The 15,863-nt window shown below is 44.9% G+C and overlaps 1 protein-coding gene across 1 annotated transcript in view; it reads right to left on the bottom strand.

Moving 5' to 3' along the window:
- CDNF (cerebral dopamine neurotrophic factor) overlaps positions 1 to 15,770 on the bottom strand; it is a 51,876-nt gene extending 36,106 nt beyond the window's left edge. Inside the window, exon 1 of the mRNA XM_083183105.1 lies at positions 15,612 to 15,770. Coding sequence (XP_083039231.1) covers positions 15,612 to 15,723 — 112 coding nt within the window. The 5' untranslated portion in view covers positions 15,724 to 15,770. The remainder of the gene's footprint in view (positions 1 to 15,611) is intronic.
- Positions 15,771 to 15,863: the final 93 nt, after the last annotated feature.

Below are 15,863 nucleotides of genomic sequence, written 5' to 3'. Positions count from 1 at the left end.
CAAAGGGCAAACACCCCCCCCCAGGATGTGTACTGAAACCCATCAATTACCACCCTCTCCAGCACTTGCGGCACCCCGCGATTACTGGGAGCCGTCATACATAGGCTTCCAGCTTTAACATTACATGGCCGGGCTGTGCCCTGAGGAGCGGTGTTGCCCGCCATATAGGACCACGGACCTCTCTCCCACAGGGCAGCCACATCCCCAGGCTCTGCGCAGGAATGATTTTGCTGAGCAGCATTAATCCAGCGAGACCTGTGTTTATTAAACATATGTCAGCTGACCACGGGGGGGATGGTTGGACTTTGCTACCCTGCCTGGTTTTATATGTGATAACTAAGGTTAGGAGTATATATGCCTAGGAGTCCTGCCTATGTATATCTGTGTGGGGTGTGCAATTTAGAGCCACTTTTCCCTACTATGTATATGTGTAGAAATAAACACCTGAGGTTTGAGAATGCCTCATCTAGATTGGCACCCCTCCCCCACCACCCTCTATTTGTTTAAGCAGGGAACCTGCATGGACTGCACTGAGACTTATGCTGCTTTCCCACTGCAGACCAGTTTAAAGTACTGGTAATCTTAAATGGTATTTAAAACGGTATTAGCATTCCCACTGCAGCAGATTACCGTTTTAAATACCATTTAAGTACCATTCCCATTGCAGTGAACCGTGTAAAATGTAGAGTGCCTAACCCCCCTTCCCCCAGTGTAAAGAGTGCCTAACCCCCCCCCCCAGTGTAAATAGTGCCTAACCCCCGTACCTGCCCTGTGCCCCCACCTCTCCTCCCCTTGTACTTACCTGTGGGCAGCGGGGGTCCATGCAGGGTCCAGGCAGTCCCAGTGCCTGATGAGACCTAGTAGTTCTCACTTTGCGCATATGTAATGAGTGCACGTGCATACTAATGAGCTGCTCATTACATATGCGCATATGTAATTACCGGCTCATTATTATGCACGTGCACACATTACACATGCACAAAGTGAGAACTGCTAGGTTTCATCAGGCACTGGGACTGCCTGGAGGCTAAATAACGTTTAAGAGGCATTCCCACTGCCTCTTAAACGTTATTTAGCCGTGTAGGACTCTGCTTTAAAAACGTGTTGAAATACCATTTAACTTTAAACGGTATTTCAACTCTGTCACTTTCCCACTGCAGCCTTAAAATGGTAAATTGCGCTGAAAATCGTCAATTTACCGTTTTTTAGCTGCAGTGGGAAAGGGGCAAAAGGCATAATTCCAAGTAAGTTCTATTTATTTGTATATAGTGTCAGAAAATTTGGGGTTGGCATCTGGGCATAGGCCCCCCGGCTGCTCTGGCTGGACTGTCTCAGGGCATCACAACTTAAATACAAAGTCACTTTTTATATCATTTTGTATAATTTTTTTTCCACACACTCTCTACCTCCAAACATATTGTAGGGACCTTCATACTTATAATTTTACCACTTTACTATCATTATTCTTTATAGTGATGCCCTGGGGGGTCCTTAGCTGGATCATGTTTCGGGGTTCCCTGCATCCCAGGTGGTGACCCCATAGTGTTAGGGACCTGCTCTTCAAGAGGTGACCTGGACGATTGGTGGGCAGGCCAATATCACTGGCCAATGATATACCAACAACCTCTTATTATATATTATATTGGGTACTTGTTTCCTAGCACGGCGCCCACGATTATTTTGATTGTATTGATCGCGGCCGCAAAAATCGCGTCGATCGCATCGCATGCCATGCGATCAACGCGATTTTTGCATTGGAATCAATTTTACATTGATTTCAATGTAAAAAGCCCCCAAACCCCCCATTTTCATTGCAAACCCCCCCTCGAGTGAAATGGCCCTCCATTGTTAACGCCACCCCACTATTGACGCCAACACGAAGCGTGGCAAGCGGCGGTAGTACGTGTCTTCCGACCTTTACATACCCCCACTATCGACGTCGGCGTGGAGTTGATTTTATAAAGTGTGGCGAGCCACCGAGCCCGAAGCGTGGCGAGCGCGTAACTTCACAGGTATACGCGTCCCCTCGCGGGGCTCGCCACGCTTCAGGTTGGCGTCAATAGTGGGGTGGCGTTAACAATGGGGGGGCATTAAGCATACTTAATACCCATGAGGCGGCATATACAATGAGAAATTGGCCATATTGGCCCATTTCCCATTGTTCCCTATGTAAAATCGCGTTGATCGCGATCGATCAACGCGATTTTAACTTTAAAACTCATTTAACATTGTTCTCTATGGGAAAATCGCGTTGATCGTGTCGGTCGCATCGCGTGCCATTGCGATGGATGCGATCAACGTGATTTTCTCTTTACCGGCAATTAAAGCTGGTAATTGACAGCAAAATCACATCCATCGCATGCCTTAAGTACCTTAACTTAAGGCATGCGATCAACCCCGACGGGCGCCGTGCTAGGAAACAAGTACCTTATATTGTAATGTAATGATCGCATAGTGCATTTGCACCCTCTCTCTGGGCCTTATTCTAGTTCACTCTTTCTGACAAAATCCTTCTTAGATGAACAAAACCATGTGCACTGCAGGGGGGCAGATGTTAAATGTGCAGAGAGAATTAGATTTGGGTGAGTTATTTTGTTTCTGTGCAGGATAAATACTGACTGCTTTATTTTTACACTGCAATATAGATCTCACTTTGAAGTAAAACCCCACCCAAATCTAATTCTCTCTGCACAAGTAACATCTGCCCCACCTGCAGTGCACATGGTTTTGTCCATCTATGAAGGAATTTTATATAATAAAATTATATATACACAAGTGATATAAAAACAACACTCCAGATTATATGCTGTGTCGACAAAAGTTTTCTGATTGGCCTAATTTCCGTAGGACCATGGAAATGTCTATTTTGTGGTAAAACTTCTGCGCCTTCTGTGTTGGCAAAAACAATTATAACGGTTTGTGACAATCCTTAAAGTGCTTTCTATGTGCGTACCAAAGGTATGAAGCAATCTCACACATAGTAGTGTCTTTCACTCCAAAAAATTCCTTCTTCCCTTTGCTTTCAGACTCCGCCGATTGCGTAAGGGCATTCGATCGTATATGAAATTTCCAGAAGGAGATTGGAGTTAAGGCCCCCATACACTAGTAAGATTTATCTGACCTGTAAATTGCATCTTATTTCCCCTGAACTTCCCCAGCAGCTTCCCAGGAGGCCTACATACAATTTGACTCTTGATGTGCCATTTTTTTACATCCAATTTGCGTCAGATAAATCACGTGATTTATCACATGTGATTTATCACGTGATTCATCTGACGCAAATTGGATGTGCCATGAGATTTATCTGATGGGATGGCTCTAGGGAGTGGCCTGAACAGTGCTATACCTTGCAGATATTACTGTTCTGAGACCGAAATAGACCGAAACGTCGCTTTCAGACCCCTGTGTCTGTGTCGTTTGTGTGATGAAGACCTAGGAGTGCCTCCACCGTTTGGTAGAGTGTGAGAATGTGGAAATAGGGCATACTTTGGAGAAATCTTATTTTCAAATGTGGCAGACCCTTAGCCAGCCACAGACCCTATCTCCATGGCCATAGAAAGCAATGATGGTCCCAGCTGATGAGGGAAACTATGGCCCAAATCATGGGGAGGGGTTATGCCACCCAGAAAATATAAATCATAGTTTTATGTGGTCAGAGATGGCATGCACCACAGATGGGACATTCTTCCCCCTGAACACCTGGAAAGGCCCCTACCAGTTGCCTTAAGCAAGCCTCCCGCGCATCACATAGTACGGTACAAAAAGTATGTGCTGCACATACTTTTTGTACTAGGTACACATCGGATCGGATCGCAGTGCATGCACACTGCATGCACTAGGGATGCGATCCGATCCGATGTGTACTATTTAAGTCCCAAACGGATCCGTTAAACGGACCGTGTATGGGCTGCTTAACTCCTACTGCAAACTGTGACAGAGATGTTAATTAGTGCAGTGTGTGACGTATAAATCAATGTCAGGAGTGACATCAATTGGGCACTTGTCAGGAGTGACACTAGGGTATCGGACACGCAGCGGGGAGCTGACGGCCTGGGCACATTGCGGTATCGGACATGCAGCGGGGAGCTGACGACCAGGGCGGGGAGCTGACGACCTGGGATATTGCATCCAAAGAGATGCAATATCAGTAAAGTCTTAGGAAAGTAACAAGCAGGAATAGAAGTTTGTCACTAGTATCCAATTATCCTGAACATAAACCAGTGGCCAAGAGGGAGAGTCAGGAAGATAGGACCAGCCCAGACAGTTCCATCGGGGACCGTTTGAATAACAGTATCCATAATCTTCAGGAAAGAAGTATTTGGACACTTCCCATTATCACCAGCAGTACATAATCACTGCTTGCTACACTAGTAGTAGAGAGAACAATAGTCATTTAGTCAGGCATACACAGGGGAGAGGGGGGTCCGGGCTCTGCTGCCCGTCCTGTCATCCAGAAGCAGGGGAGCGGGGGAGTCCGTGCTCTGCTGACCGAGCTGACAATCAGCAGCAGAGGAGATCAAGGGTCCGGGCTCTGCTGCCCGTGCTGTCGTATAGCACCAGAGGAGAGGAGAGGGGGGGGGGGGGGGTCCGGGGGCTCTGCTGCGCGTTATGAAATCTAGCAGCACTGCAGGGAAGAGTCTCCCTGCTGCCGCCCTCTGCCCTCTTCTTCTCTCCCGGCCGTTACACCTGCCCCTTCCTGTGACGACATAAGTTCCGGCTGCTGCTACTGGGGGTTGGAGGAGGTCCACAGCGCCAGAAGGAGGTACCCAGATATATCGGATCTGAAACATCGTGGGTGCTATAAAGCACCCATGATGGGTCAGATTCCGATATATCTTATGTTCAGCTGGTCCGACCACCTGATCTGATCCGATGCGCACGGGACCGCGCATCAGATCAGATCAGATGTCAAACACATGCGATTTTGGGCCGATTTCACCCGATTTATCGGCCCAAAGTGACGATATCGGGTGAAATCGGCCGAAAATCGCATAGTGTATGGGGGCCTTTACAAAAAAAGATTTTTTGTATGTGCAAAAGTGGTTTCTTACAAAAAAGTGCTTGTGAAAGAAAATATTAAGGGTGAAAAACCGCCACCTTGTGGCTATTCTTATTAATTACACTTGTGTAATCACCCTGTGATAAAAAGCTTTATAAAAACAGGTCATGAACTCACACTAAAAACAACTTTGTCCAGATGTATTTCCCATCAGGAGTAGTACAGGAGCCCTTAAAACTAGAAAAAACTTCCACCAAGGGAAAGGCTGATAGCGTAATATTGTTTCATAAAATACATTTATTTATAACAAATACGCATATAAAAATAAAAACAGTGAAAGTGGACCCGTACATTTCACTTAAAAAAACATGCTTATCTGATATAGGTCAGCGGGAACGGAGAGGTATGTAGCCCGACCGGTTTCGTCCCTTTCTTATGTGCTGGGACTTCCTCAGGGGTTTAGAGATGAGGTGACATTGATGCCCCTTTCAGACCGCACTTTAAAAACGGTATATTGCCGTTTTTTTACCGTTTTAAAACGGTAATGTGTGCGGTCTGAAAGGTGCAGGACCACTTAACCGGTTAGAAAAAAACGTTTTTTCTAACCGGTTAAAATGCAGGGTCCTACCCGTTTCAGAACCGGTATTTTAGGCTCAAAATCGGTTCTGAAACGGTATTTAGGACCCAGCCAATGAGCTGGGTCCTAAATTCAGCACAGTGAATACTTAATGAGCGCTCATTAAGTATTCACAGCACTGGAGCCACCCCCCGCACGCGTGTCGACGCCCCCCCGTGTCGACTTACCCCGTGCCGGTATCTCCGTTGTGGATCCCGGCACTGCAGCTCAGTATGCTCGGAAAGCACTTATGAAAAAAGTGTCTTTCAGAAAATGGCTGCCCCCATACGAAAGACAGTTTTTTAAACAGGGTTTCCTATGGGGCAGCCATTTTCTGGAAGACACTTTTTTCATAAGTGCTTTCCGAGCATACTGAGCTGCAGTGCCGGGATCCACAACGGAGGTACCGGCACGGGGTAAGTCGACACGGGGGGGGGGGGGGGGGGGGGGCGCTGACACGCAGGGGGGGGGGGGGGGAGCTGCACGGAGGGGAGGGCTGAAGGCTGCACTGGCTTTGACCCTGTATTTGGAAAGTTTCCAAAAACAGGTCTGCCAGTGTCAAAAAATCGGCACTTAAACGGTAATATACCGTTTAAGTGCTGCGGTGTGAAAGGGGTTTTATCTGGCAGACCCGTTTTTGGAAACGTTTCCAAATACAGGGTCAAAGCCAGAGATGCGGTCTGAAAGCAGCATTAGGGGTTTAGAGATGGGGGGGGGGGGGCTTGTCTGTGCAGTAGGAATTTTGCACAGAAGGGGGTAATTCACATTGGGGGCTGTTTTGCTCTGAAAAGGGGGTATTCTGTACATGGTTGAATTGCATGGGGGAGGGGGGGGGGGAATAATTGCACTGGAAGGGGAATATTTTGCACAGGGGGAGCGCCGATAGATCACTGGTATGTTAATGGTGGAATGGTTAGCATTACTGCCTCACACTGCTGAGATCATGGGTTCGATCCCCACCATGGCTCTAACTGTGCGGAGTTTCTATATTCTCCCCGTGCTTGCGTGGGTTTACTCCGGTTTTCTCCCACAATCCAAACATATACAGATAGGTTAATTTGCTTCCAACAAAATTAACCCTAGAATGTCTGTATGTGTGTACATGTGGTAGGGAATATAGATTGTAAGCTCCACTGGGGCAGGGACTGATGTGAATGTTCAAATATTCTCTGTAAAGCGCTGCATAATATTTATGCACTATGTAAGAAACTGTTAATAAATAAATAAACAAATAAATGTACAAAAAGTAGATCCCGGTTACAAAAGTCCGGCCACCCCTGGTAATTTCCTTGCCTGCAAAGTCAATCTATGCTAAGCAATTTCTGCTAGACAATAATGACTAAGCAAACAGGAGAAAAATAGGGATATTTTAGCTAACCTTCTAACGAGGCTGAAGTTAGCTTCTTATTCGGCCAGCTTCTTATTCACTTCTTATTCAAGCTCCAGCTTCTTATTCACTTCTTATTCAAGGTCCAGCTTCTTATTCAGGAAAATCAGTCTTGCAAGGGTTAATGAGTATTGGGACACAAATTTGACACCTGATATCATCAGAGGGGTGTCACTTACATGTGACCTAAGTGTATTTTGCCTGGCACAACATTAATTTGGGCATGAAATATGCTGGCAAAATATGCACATGCACAATATTTAATGATTTGAATAAGTAGCTGTAGTTTTACAAGGGTTAACCAGTCTTGGGCCACAAATTTGACACCTGAAATCAACAGAGGGGTGTCATTTCCATGTGACTCAAGTGTATTTTGCCTGGCCCAACGCTGGTTTGGGCATGAAATACATGGGCAAAGTGGGTACATGGACCATTTTATCATTTTGAATTAACTACGGTGTTGCAAGGGTTAACAAGTCTTGGGCCAAAAAATTTACACCTGAAATCAACAAAGGGGTGTCTCTTACAGATGATCCAAGTGTATTTGGCCTGGCCCAATGCTGATTTGGGCATGAAATACACGGGCAAAATGGGCACATAGACATGATAATGTCTCATTTTGAATAAGTAGCTGTAGTTTTGCAAGGGTTAACAAGTCTTGGGCCACAAATTTGACACCTGACGTCGACAGAAGGGTGACACTAGCATATGGTCCAAGTGTATTTTGCCTGGCCCAACGCTGGTTTGGCCATCAAAAATGCGGGCAAAGTTGGCACATTCACCATTTTATCATGTATCATTTTGAATAAGTAGCTGTAGTTTTACAAGGGTTAACCAGTCTTGGGCCACAAATTTGACACCTGAAATCAACAGAGGGGTGTCATTTACATATGACCCAAGTGTATTTGGCCCGGCCCAACGCAGGTTTGGGCATGAAATACATGGGCAAAGTGGGCACATGGACCATTTTATCATATTGAAAAGGCTGCAGTTTTGCAATGGTTAAAAAGTCTTGGGCCACAAAATTTACACTGCAAATCAACAGAGGGGTGTCGCTTACATATGGCCCAAGTGTATTTGGCCTGGCCCAACGCTGATATGGGCATGAAATACACGGGCAAAATAGGCACATGGACATCATAATGTCTCATTTTGAATAAGTAGATGTCGTTTTGCAAGGGTTAACGAGTCTTGGGCCACAAATTTGACACCTGAAATCAAAAGACGGGTGTCACTAGCATATGGTCCAAGTATATTTTGCCTGGCCCAACGCTGGTTTGGGCATGAAATACATGGGCAAAGTGGGCACATGGACCATTTTATCATATCGAAAAGGCTGCAGTTTTGCAATGGTTAAAAAGTCTTGGGCCACAAAATTTACACCTCAAATCAACAGAGGGGTGTCCCTTACAGATGACCCAAGTGTATTTGGCCTGGCCCAACGCTGATTTGGGCATAAAATACACGGGCAAAATGGGCACATATATATGATAATGTCTCATTTTGAATAAGTAGCTGTAGTTTTGCAAGGGTTAACAAGTCTTGGGCCACAAATTTGACACCTGAAGTCAACAGAAGGGTGACACTAGCATATGGTCCAAGTGTATTTTGCCTGGCCCAACGCTGGTTTGGCCATGAAAAATGTGGGCAAAGTTGGCACATTCACCATTTTATCCTGTATCATTTTGAATAAGTAGCTGTAGTTTTACAAGGGTTAACTCGTCTTGGGCCACAAATTTGACACCTGGAATCAACAGAGGGGTGTCATTTCCATGTGACTCAAGTGTATTTTGCCTGGCCCAACGCTGGTTTGGGCATGAAATACATGGGCAAAGTGGGTACATGGACCATTTTATTATTTTGAATTAACTACGGTGTTGCAAGGGTTAACAAGTCTTGGGCCACAAAATTTACACCTGAAATCAACAAAGGGGTGTCTCTTACAGATGATCCAAGTGTATTTGGCCTGGCCCAATGCTGATTTGGGCATGAAATACACGGGCAAAATGGGCACATAGACATGATAATGTCTCATTTTGAATAAGTAGCTGTAGTTTTGCAAGGGTTAACAAGTCTTGGGCCACAAATTTGACACCTGACGTCGACAGAAGGGTGACACTAGCATATGGTCCAAGTGTATTTTGCCTGGCCCAACGCTGGTTTGGCCATCAAAAATGCGGGCAAAGTTGGCACATTCACCATTTTATCATGTATCATTTTGAATAAGTAGCTGTAGTTTTACAAGGGTTAACCAGTCTTGGGCCACAAATTTGACACCTGAAATCAACAGAGGGGTGTCATTTACATATGACCCAAGTGTATTTGGCCCGGCCCAACGCAGGTTTGGGCATGAAATACATGGGCAAAGTGGGCACATGGACCATTTTATCATATTGAAAAGGCTGCAGTTTTGCAATGGTTAAAAAGTCTTGGGCCACAAAATTTACACTGCAAATCAACAGAGGGGTGTCGCTTACATATGGCCCAAGTGTATTTGGCCTGGCCCAACGCTGATATGGGCATGAAATACACGGGCAAAATAGGCACATGGACATCATAATGTCTCATTTTGAATAAGTAGATGTCGTTTTGCAAGGGTTAACGAGTCTTGGGCCACAAATTTGACACCTGAAATCAAAAGACGGGTGTCACTAGCATATGGTCCAAGTATATTTTGCCTGGCCCAACGCTGGTTTGGGCATGAAATACATGGGCAAAGTGGGCACATGGACCATTTTATCATATCGAAAAGGCTGCAGTTTTGCAATGGTTAAAAAGTCTTGGGCCACAAAATTTACACCGCAAATCAACAGAGGGGTGTCTCTTACAGATGACCCAAGTGTATTTGGCCTGGCCCAACGCTGATATGGGCATGATATACACGGGCAAAATGGGTACATAGACATGATAATGTCTCATTTTGAATAAGTAGCTGCAGTTTTGCAAGGGTTAACAAGTCTTGGGCCACAAATTTGACACCTGAAATCAACAAAGGGGTGTCTCTTACAGATGATCCAAGTGTATTTGGCCTGGCCCAATGCTGATTTGGGCATGAAATACACGGGCAAAATGGGCACATAGACATGATAATGTCTCATTTTGAATAAGTAGCTGTAGTTTTGCAAGGGTTAACAAGTCTTGGGCCACAAATTTGACACCTGACGTCAACAGAAGGGTGACACTAGCATATGGTCCAAGTGTATTTTGCCTGGCCCAACGCTGGTTTGGCCATGAAAAATGTGGGCAAAGTTGGCACATTCACCATTTTATCCTGTATCATTTTGAATAAGTAGCTGTAGTTTTACAAGGGTTAACTCGTCTTGGGCCACAAATTTGACACCTGGAATCAACAGAGGGGTGTCATTTCCATGTGACTCAAGTGTATTTTGCCTGGCCCAACGCTGGTTTGGGCATGAAATACATGGGCAAAGTGGGTACATGGACCATTTTATTATTTTGAATTAACTACGGTGTTGCAAGGGTTAACAAGTCTTGGGCCACAAAATTTACACCTGAAATCAACAAAGGGGTGTCTCTTACAGATGATCCAAGTGTATTTGGCCTGGCCCAATGCTGATTTGGGCATGAAATACACGGGCAAAATGGGCACATAGACATGATAATGTCTCATTTTGAATAAGTAGCTGTAGTTTTGCAAGGGTTAACAAGTCTTGGGCCACAAATTTGACACCTGACGTCGACAGAAGGGTGACACTAGCATATGGTCCAAGTGTATTTTGCCTGGCCCAACGCTGGTTTGGCCATGAAAAATGTGGGCAAAGTTGGCACATTCACCATTTTATCCTGTATCATTTTGAAATAAGTAGCTGCAGTTTTACAAGGGTTAACTCGTCTTGGGCCACAAATTTGACACCTTGAATCAACAGAGGGGTGTCATTTCCATGTGACCCAAGTGTATTTTGCCTGGCCCAACGCTGGTTTGGGCATGAAATACCTGAGCAAATTGGGCACATGGACCATTTTATCATATCGAAAAGGCTGCAGTTTTGCAATGGTTAAAAAGTCTTGGGCCACAAAATTTACACCTCAAATCAACAGAGGGGTGTCCCTTACAGATGACCCAAGTGTATTTGGCCTGGTCCAACGCTGATTTGGGCGTTGATTTCAGGTGTCAAATTTGTGGCCCAAGACTGGTTAACCCTTGTAAAACTACAGCTACTTATTCAAAATGATACATGATAAAATGGTGAATGTGCCCACTTTGCCTGCATTTTTGATGGCCAAACCAGCGTTGGGCCAGGCAAAATTCACTTGGATCATATGCTAGTGACACCCGTCTTTTGATTTCAGGTGTCAAATTTGTGGCCCAAGACTCGTTAACCCTTGCAAAACGACATGTACTTATTCAAAATGAGACATTATGATGTCCATGTGCCTATTTTGCCCGTGTATTTCATGCCCATATCAGCGTTGGGCCAGGCCAAATACACTTGGGTCATCTGTAAGAGACACCCCTCTGTTGATTTCAGGTGTCAAATTTGTGGCCCAAGACTTGTTAACCCTTGCAAAACTGCAGCTACTTATTCAAAATGAGACATTATCATGTCTATGTACCCATTTTGCCCGTGTATATCATGCCCATATCAGCGTTGGGCCAGGCCAAATACACTTGGGTCATCTGTAAGAGACACCCCTCTGTTGATTTGCGGTGTAAATTTTGTGGCCCAAGACTTTTTAACCATTGCAAAACTGCAGCCTTTTCAATATGATAAAATGGTCCATGTGCCCAATTTGCCCATGTATTTCATGCCCAAACCTGCGTTGGGCCGGGCAAAATACACTTGGGTCATATGTAAATGACACCCCTCTGTTGATTTCAGGTGTCAAATTTGTGGCCCAAGACTGGTTAACCCTTGTAAAACTACAGCTACTTATTCAAAATGATACATGATAAAATGGTGAATGTGCCCACTTTGCCCACATTTTTCATGGCCAAACCAGCGTTGGGCCAGGCAAAATATACTTGGACCATATGCTAGTGACACCCTTCTGTTGACTTCAGGTGTCAAATTTGTGGCCCAAGACTTGTTAACCCTTGCAAAACTACAGCTACTTATTCAAAATGAGACATTATCATGTCTATGTGCCCATTTTGCCCGTGTATTTCATGCCCAAATCAGCATTGGGCCAGGCCAAATACACTTGGATCATCTGTAAGAGACACCCCTTTGTTGATTTCAGGTGTCAAATTTGTGGCCCAAGACTTGTTAACCCTTGCAAAACTGCAGCTACTTATTCAAAATGAGACATTATCATGTCTATGTACCCATTTTGCCCGTGTATATCATGCCCATATCAGCGTTGGGCCAGGCCAAATACACTTGGGTCATCTGTAAGAGACACCCCTCTGTTGATTTGCGGTGTAAATTTTGTGGCCCAAGACTTTTTAACCATTGCAAAACTGCAGCCTTTTCAATATGATAAAATGGTCCATGTGCCCACTTTGCCCATGTATTTCATGCCCAAACCTGCGTTGGGCCGGGCAAAATACACTTGGGTCATATGTAAATGACACCCCTCTGTTGATTTCAGGTGTCAAATTTGTGGCCCAAGACTGGTTAACCCTTGTAAAACTACAGCTACTTATTCAAAATGATACATGATAAAATGGTGAATGTGCCCACTTTGCCCGCATTTGTGATGGCCAAACAAGCGTTGGGCCAGGCAAAATTCACTTGGATCATATGCTAGTGTAACCCGTCTGTTGATTTCAGGTGTCAAATTTGTGGCCCAAGACTCGTTAACCCTTGCAAAACGACATGTACTTATTCAAAATGAGACATTATGATGTCCATGTGCCTATTTTGCCCGTGTATTTCATGCCCATATCAGCGTTGGGCCAGGCCAAATACACTTGGGTCATCTGTAAGAGACACCCCTCTGTTGATTTGCGGTGTAAATTTTGTGGCCCAAGACTTTTTAACCATTGCAAAACTGCAGCCTTTTCAATATGATAAAATGGTCCATGTGCCCACTTTGCCCATGTATTTCATGCCCAAACCTGCGTTGGGCCGGGCCAAATACACTTGGGTCATATGTAAATGACACCCCTCTGTTGATTTCAGGTGTCAAATTTGTGGCCCAAGACTGGTTAACCCTTGTAAAACTACAGCTACTTATTCAAAATGATACATGATAAAATGGTGAATGTGCCCACTTTGCCCGCATTTTTGATGGCCAAACCAGCGTTGGGCCAGGCAAAATTCACTTGGATCATATGCTAGTGTAACCCGTCTGTTGATTTCAGGTGTCAAATTTGTGGCCCAAGACTCGTTAACCCTTGCAAAACGACATGTACTTATTCAAAATGAGACATTATGATGTCCATGTGCCTATTTTGCCCGTGTATTTCATGCCCATATCAGCGTTGGGCCAGGCCAAATACACTTGGGTCATCTGTAAGAGACACCCCTCTGTTGATTTGCGGTGTAAATTTTGTGGCCCAAGACTTTTTAACCATTGCAAAACTGCAGCCTTTTCAATATGATAAAATGGTCCATGTGCCCACTTTGCCCATGTATTTCATGCCCAAACCTGCGTTGGGCCGGGCCAAATACACTTGGGTCATATGTAAATGACACCCCTCTGTTGATTTCAGGTGTCAAATTTGTGGCCCAAGACTGGTTAACCCTTGTAAAACTACAGCTACTTATTCAAAATGATACATGATAAAATGGTGAATGTGCCCACTTTGCCCGCATTTTTGATGGCCAAACCAGCGTTGGGCCAGGCAAAATTCACTTGGATCATATGCTAGTGTAACCCGTCTGTTGATTTCAGGTGTCAAATTTGTGGCCCAAGACTCGTTAACCCTTGCAAAACGACATCTACTTATTCAAAATGAGACATTATGATGTCCATGTGCCTATTTTGCCCGTGTATTTCATGCCCATATCAGCGTTGGGCCAGGCCAAATACACTTGGGTCATCTGTAAGAGACACCCCTCTGTTGATTTGCGGTGTAAATTTTGTGGCCCAAGACTTTTTAACCATTGCAAAACTGCAGCCTTTTCAATATGATAAAATGGTCCAAGTGCCCACTTTGCCCATGTATTTCATGCCCAAACCTGCGTTGGGCCGGGCAAAATACACTTGGGTCATATGTAAATGACACCCCTCTGTTGATTTCAGGTGTCAAATTTGTGGCCCAAGACTGGTTAACCCTTGTAAAACTACAGCTACTTATTCAAAATGATACATGATAAAATGGTGAATGTGCCCACTTTGCCTGCATTTTTGATGGCCAAACCAGCGTTGGGCCAGGCAAAATTCACTTGGATCATATGCTAGTGACACCCGTCTTTTGATTTCAGGTGTCAAATTTGTGGCCCAAGACTCGTTAACCCTTGCAAAACGACATCTACTTATTCAAAATGAGACATTATGATGTCCATGTGCCTATTTTGCCCGTGTATTTCATGCCCATATCAGCGTTGGGCCAGGCCAAATACACTTGGGTCATCTGTAAGAGACACCCCTCTGTTGATTTGCGGTGTAAATTTTGTGGCCCAAGACTTTTTAACCATTGCAAAACTGCAGCCTTTTCAATATGATAAAATGGTCCATGTGCCCACTTTGCCCATGTATTTCATGCCCAAACCTGCGTTGGGCCGGGAAAAATACACTTGGGTCATATGTAAATGACACCCCTCTGTTGATTTCAGGTGTCAAATTTGTGGCCCAAGACTGGTTAACCCTTGTAAAACTACAGCTACTTATTCAAAATGATACATGATAAAATGGTGAATGTGCCCACTTTGCCCGCATTTTTGATGGCCAAACCAGCGTTGGGCCAGGCAAAATTCACTTGGATCATATGCTAGTGACACCCGTATGTTGATTTAAAGTGTCAAATTTGTGGCCCAAGACTCGTTAACCCTTTCAAAACTACAGCTACTGATTCAAAATGAGACATTATGATGTCTATTTGCCCATTTTGCCCATGTATTTCATGCCCAAAGCAGCGTTGGGCCGGGCAAAATACACTTGGGTCATATGTAAATGACACCCCTCTGATGATTTCAGGTGTCAAATTTGTGGCCCAAGACTGGTTAACCCTTGTAAAACTACAGCTACTTATTCAAATAATTAAATATTGTGCATGTGCATATTTTGCCAGCATATTTCATGCCCAAATTAATGTTGTGCCAGGCAAAATACACTTAGGTCACATGTAAGTGACACCCCTCTGATGATATCAGGTGTCAAATTTGTGTCCCAATACTCATTAACCCTTGCAAGACTGATTTTCCTGAATAAGAAGCTGGACTTTGAATAAGAAGTGAATAAGAAGCTGGAGCTTGAATAAGAAGTGAATAAGAAGCTGGCCGAATAAGAAGCTAACTTCAGCCTCGTAACCTTCTAGGAGATTTTGACTATCTATCAAAATCTCCTGTTAAAAGTTCTCCGTGTGCACACCCCTCTCCACCACCGCTGCAGGTATATATATGTGTACCGAGTTTTTGGAAGCGCACTGTGCCCGGCTCTGGGGGTTGTCACATGGATGTGTCACACCATGCACATGCTGCAGCCACCACCACTGCACGCACACAGCAGTACATGCCGGCAGGGAGAGGCCGTGCCCTCACCTTCACACTCAGCCTGGGCTTCTGCTGTCCCCGGGAGACCCCAAATCAGTCCCAACACCAGCCAGCGCATCGCGTCCTGTATTCTCCCCATCCCTCTGCCTGCGCTACTCATTCCTAGTCTACGGCTCTACGCACACGAGACGAGAGGTCTCCGGCGCCGCACAAATACAACCACTCTGTCCGTCCCCTATGACGTCTTCTCTCCTCCCCGACACAGCAGGAATCGGATCAGTCTCCGAACGTGACGTCAGT

This window comes from Crinia signifera, chromosome 4, assembly GCF_055691185.1.
Source record: "Crinia signifera chromosome 4, ASM5569118v1, whole genome shotgun sequence".
In the NCBI taxonomy this organism is placed as follows: domain Eukaryota; kingdom Metazoa; phylum Chordata; class Amphibia; order Anura; family Myobatrachidae; genus Crinia; species Crinia signifera.
Note: the sequence above shows the minus strand (reverse complement) of the source record. Positions and strands in the feature narration are given on the sequence as shown.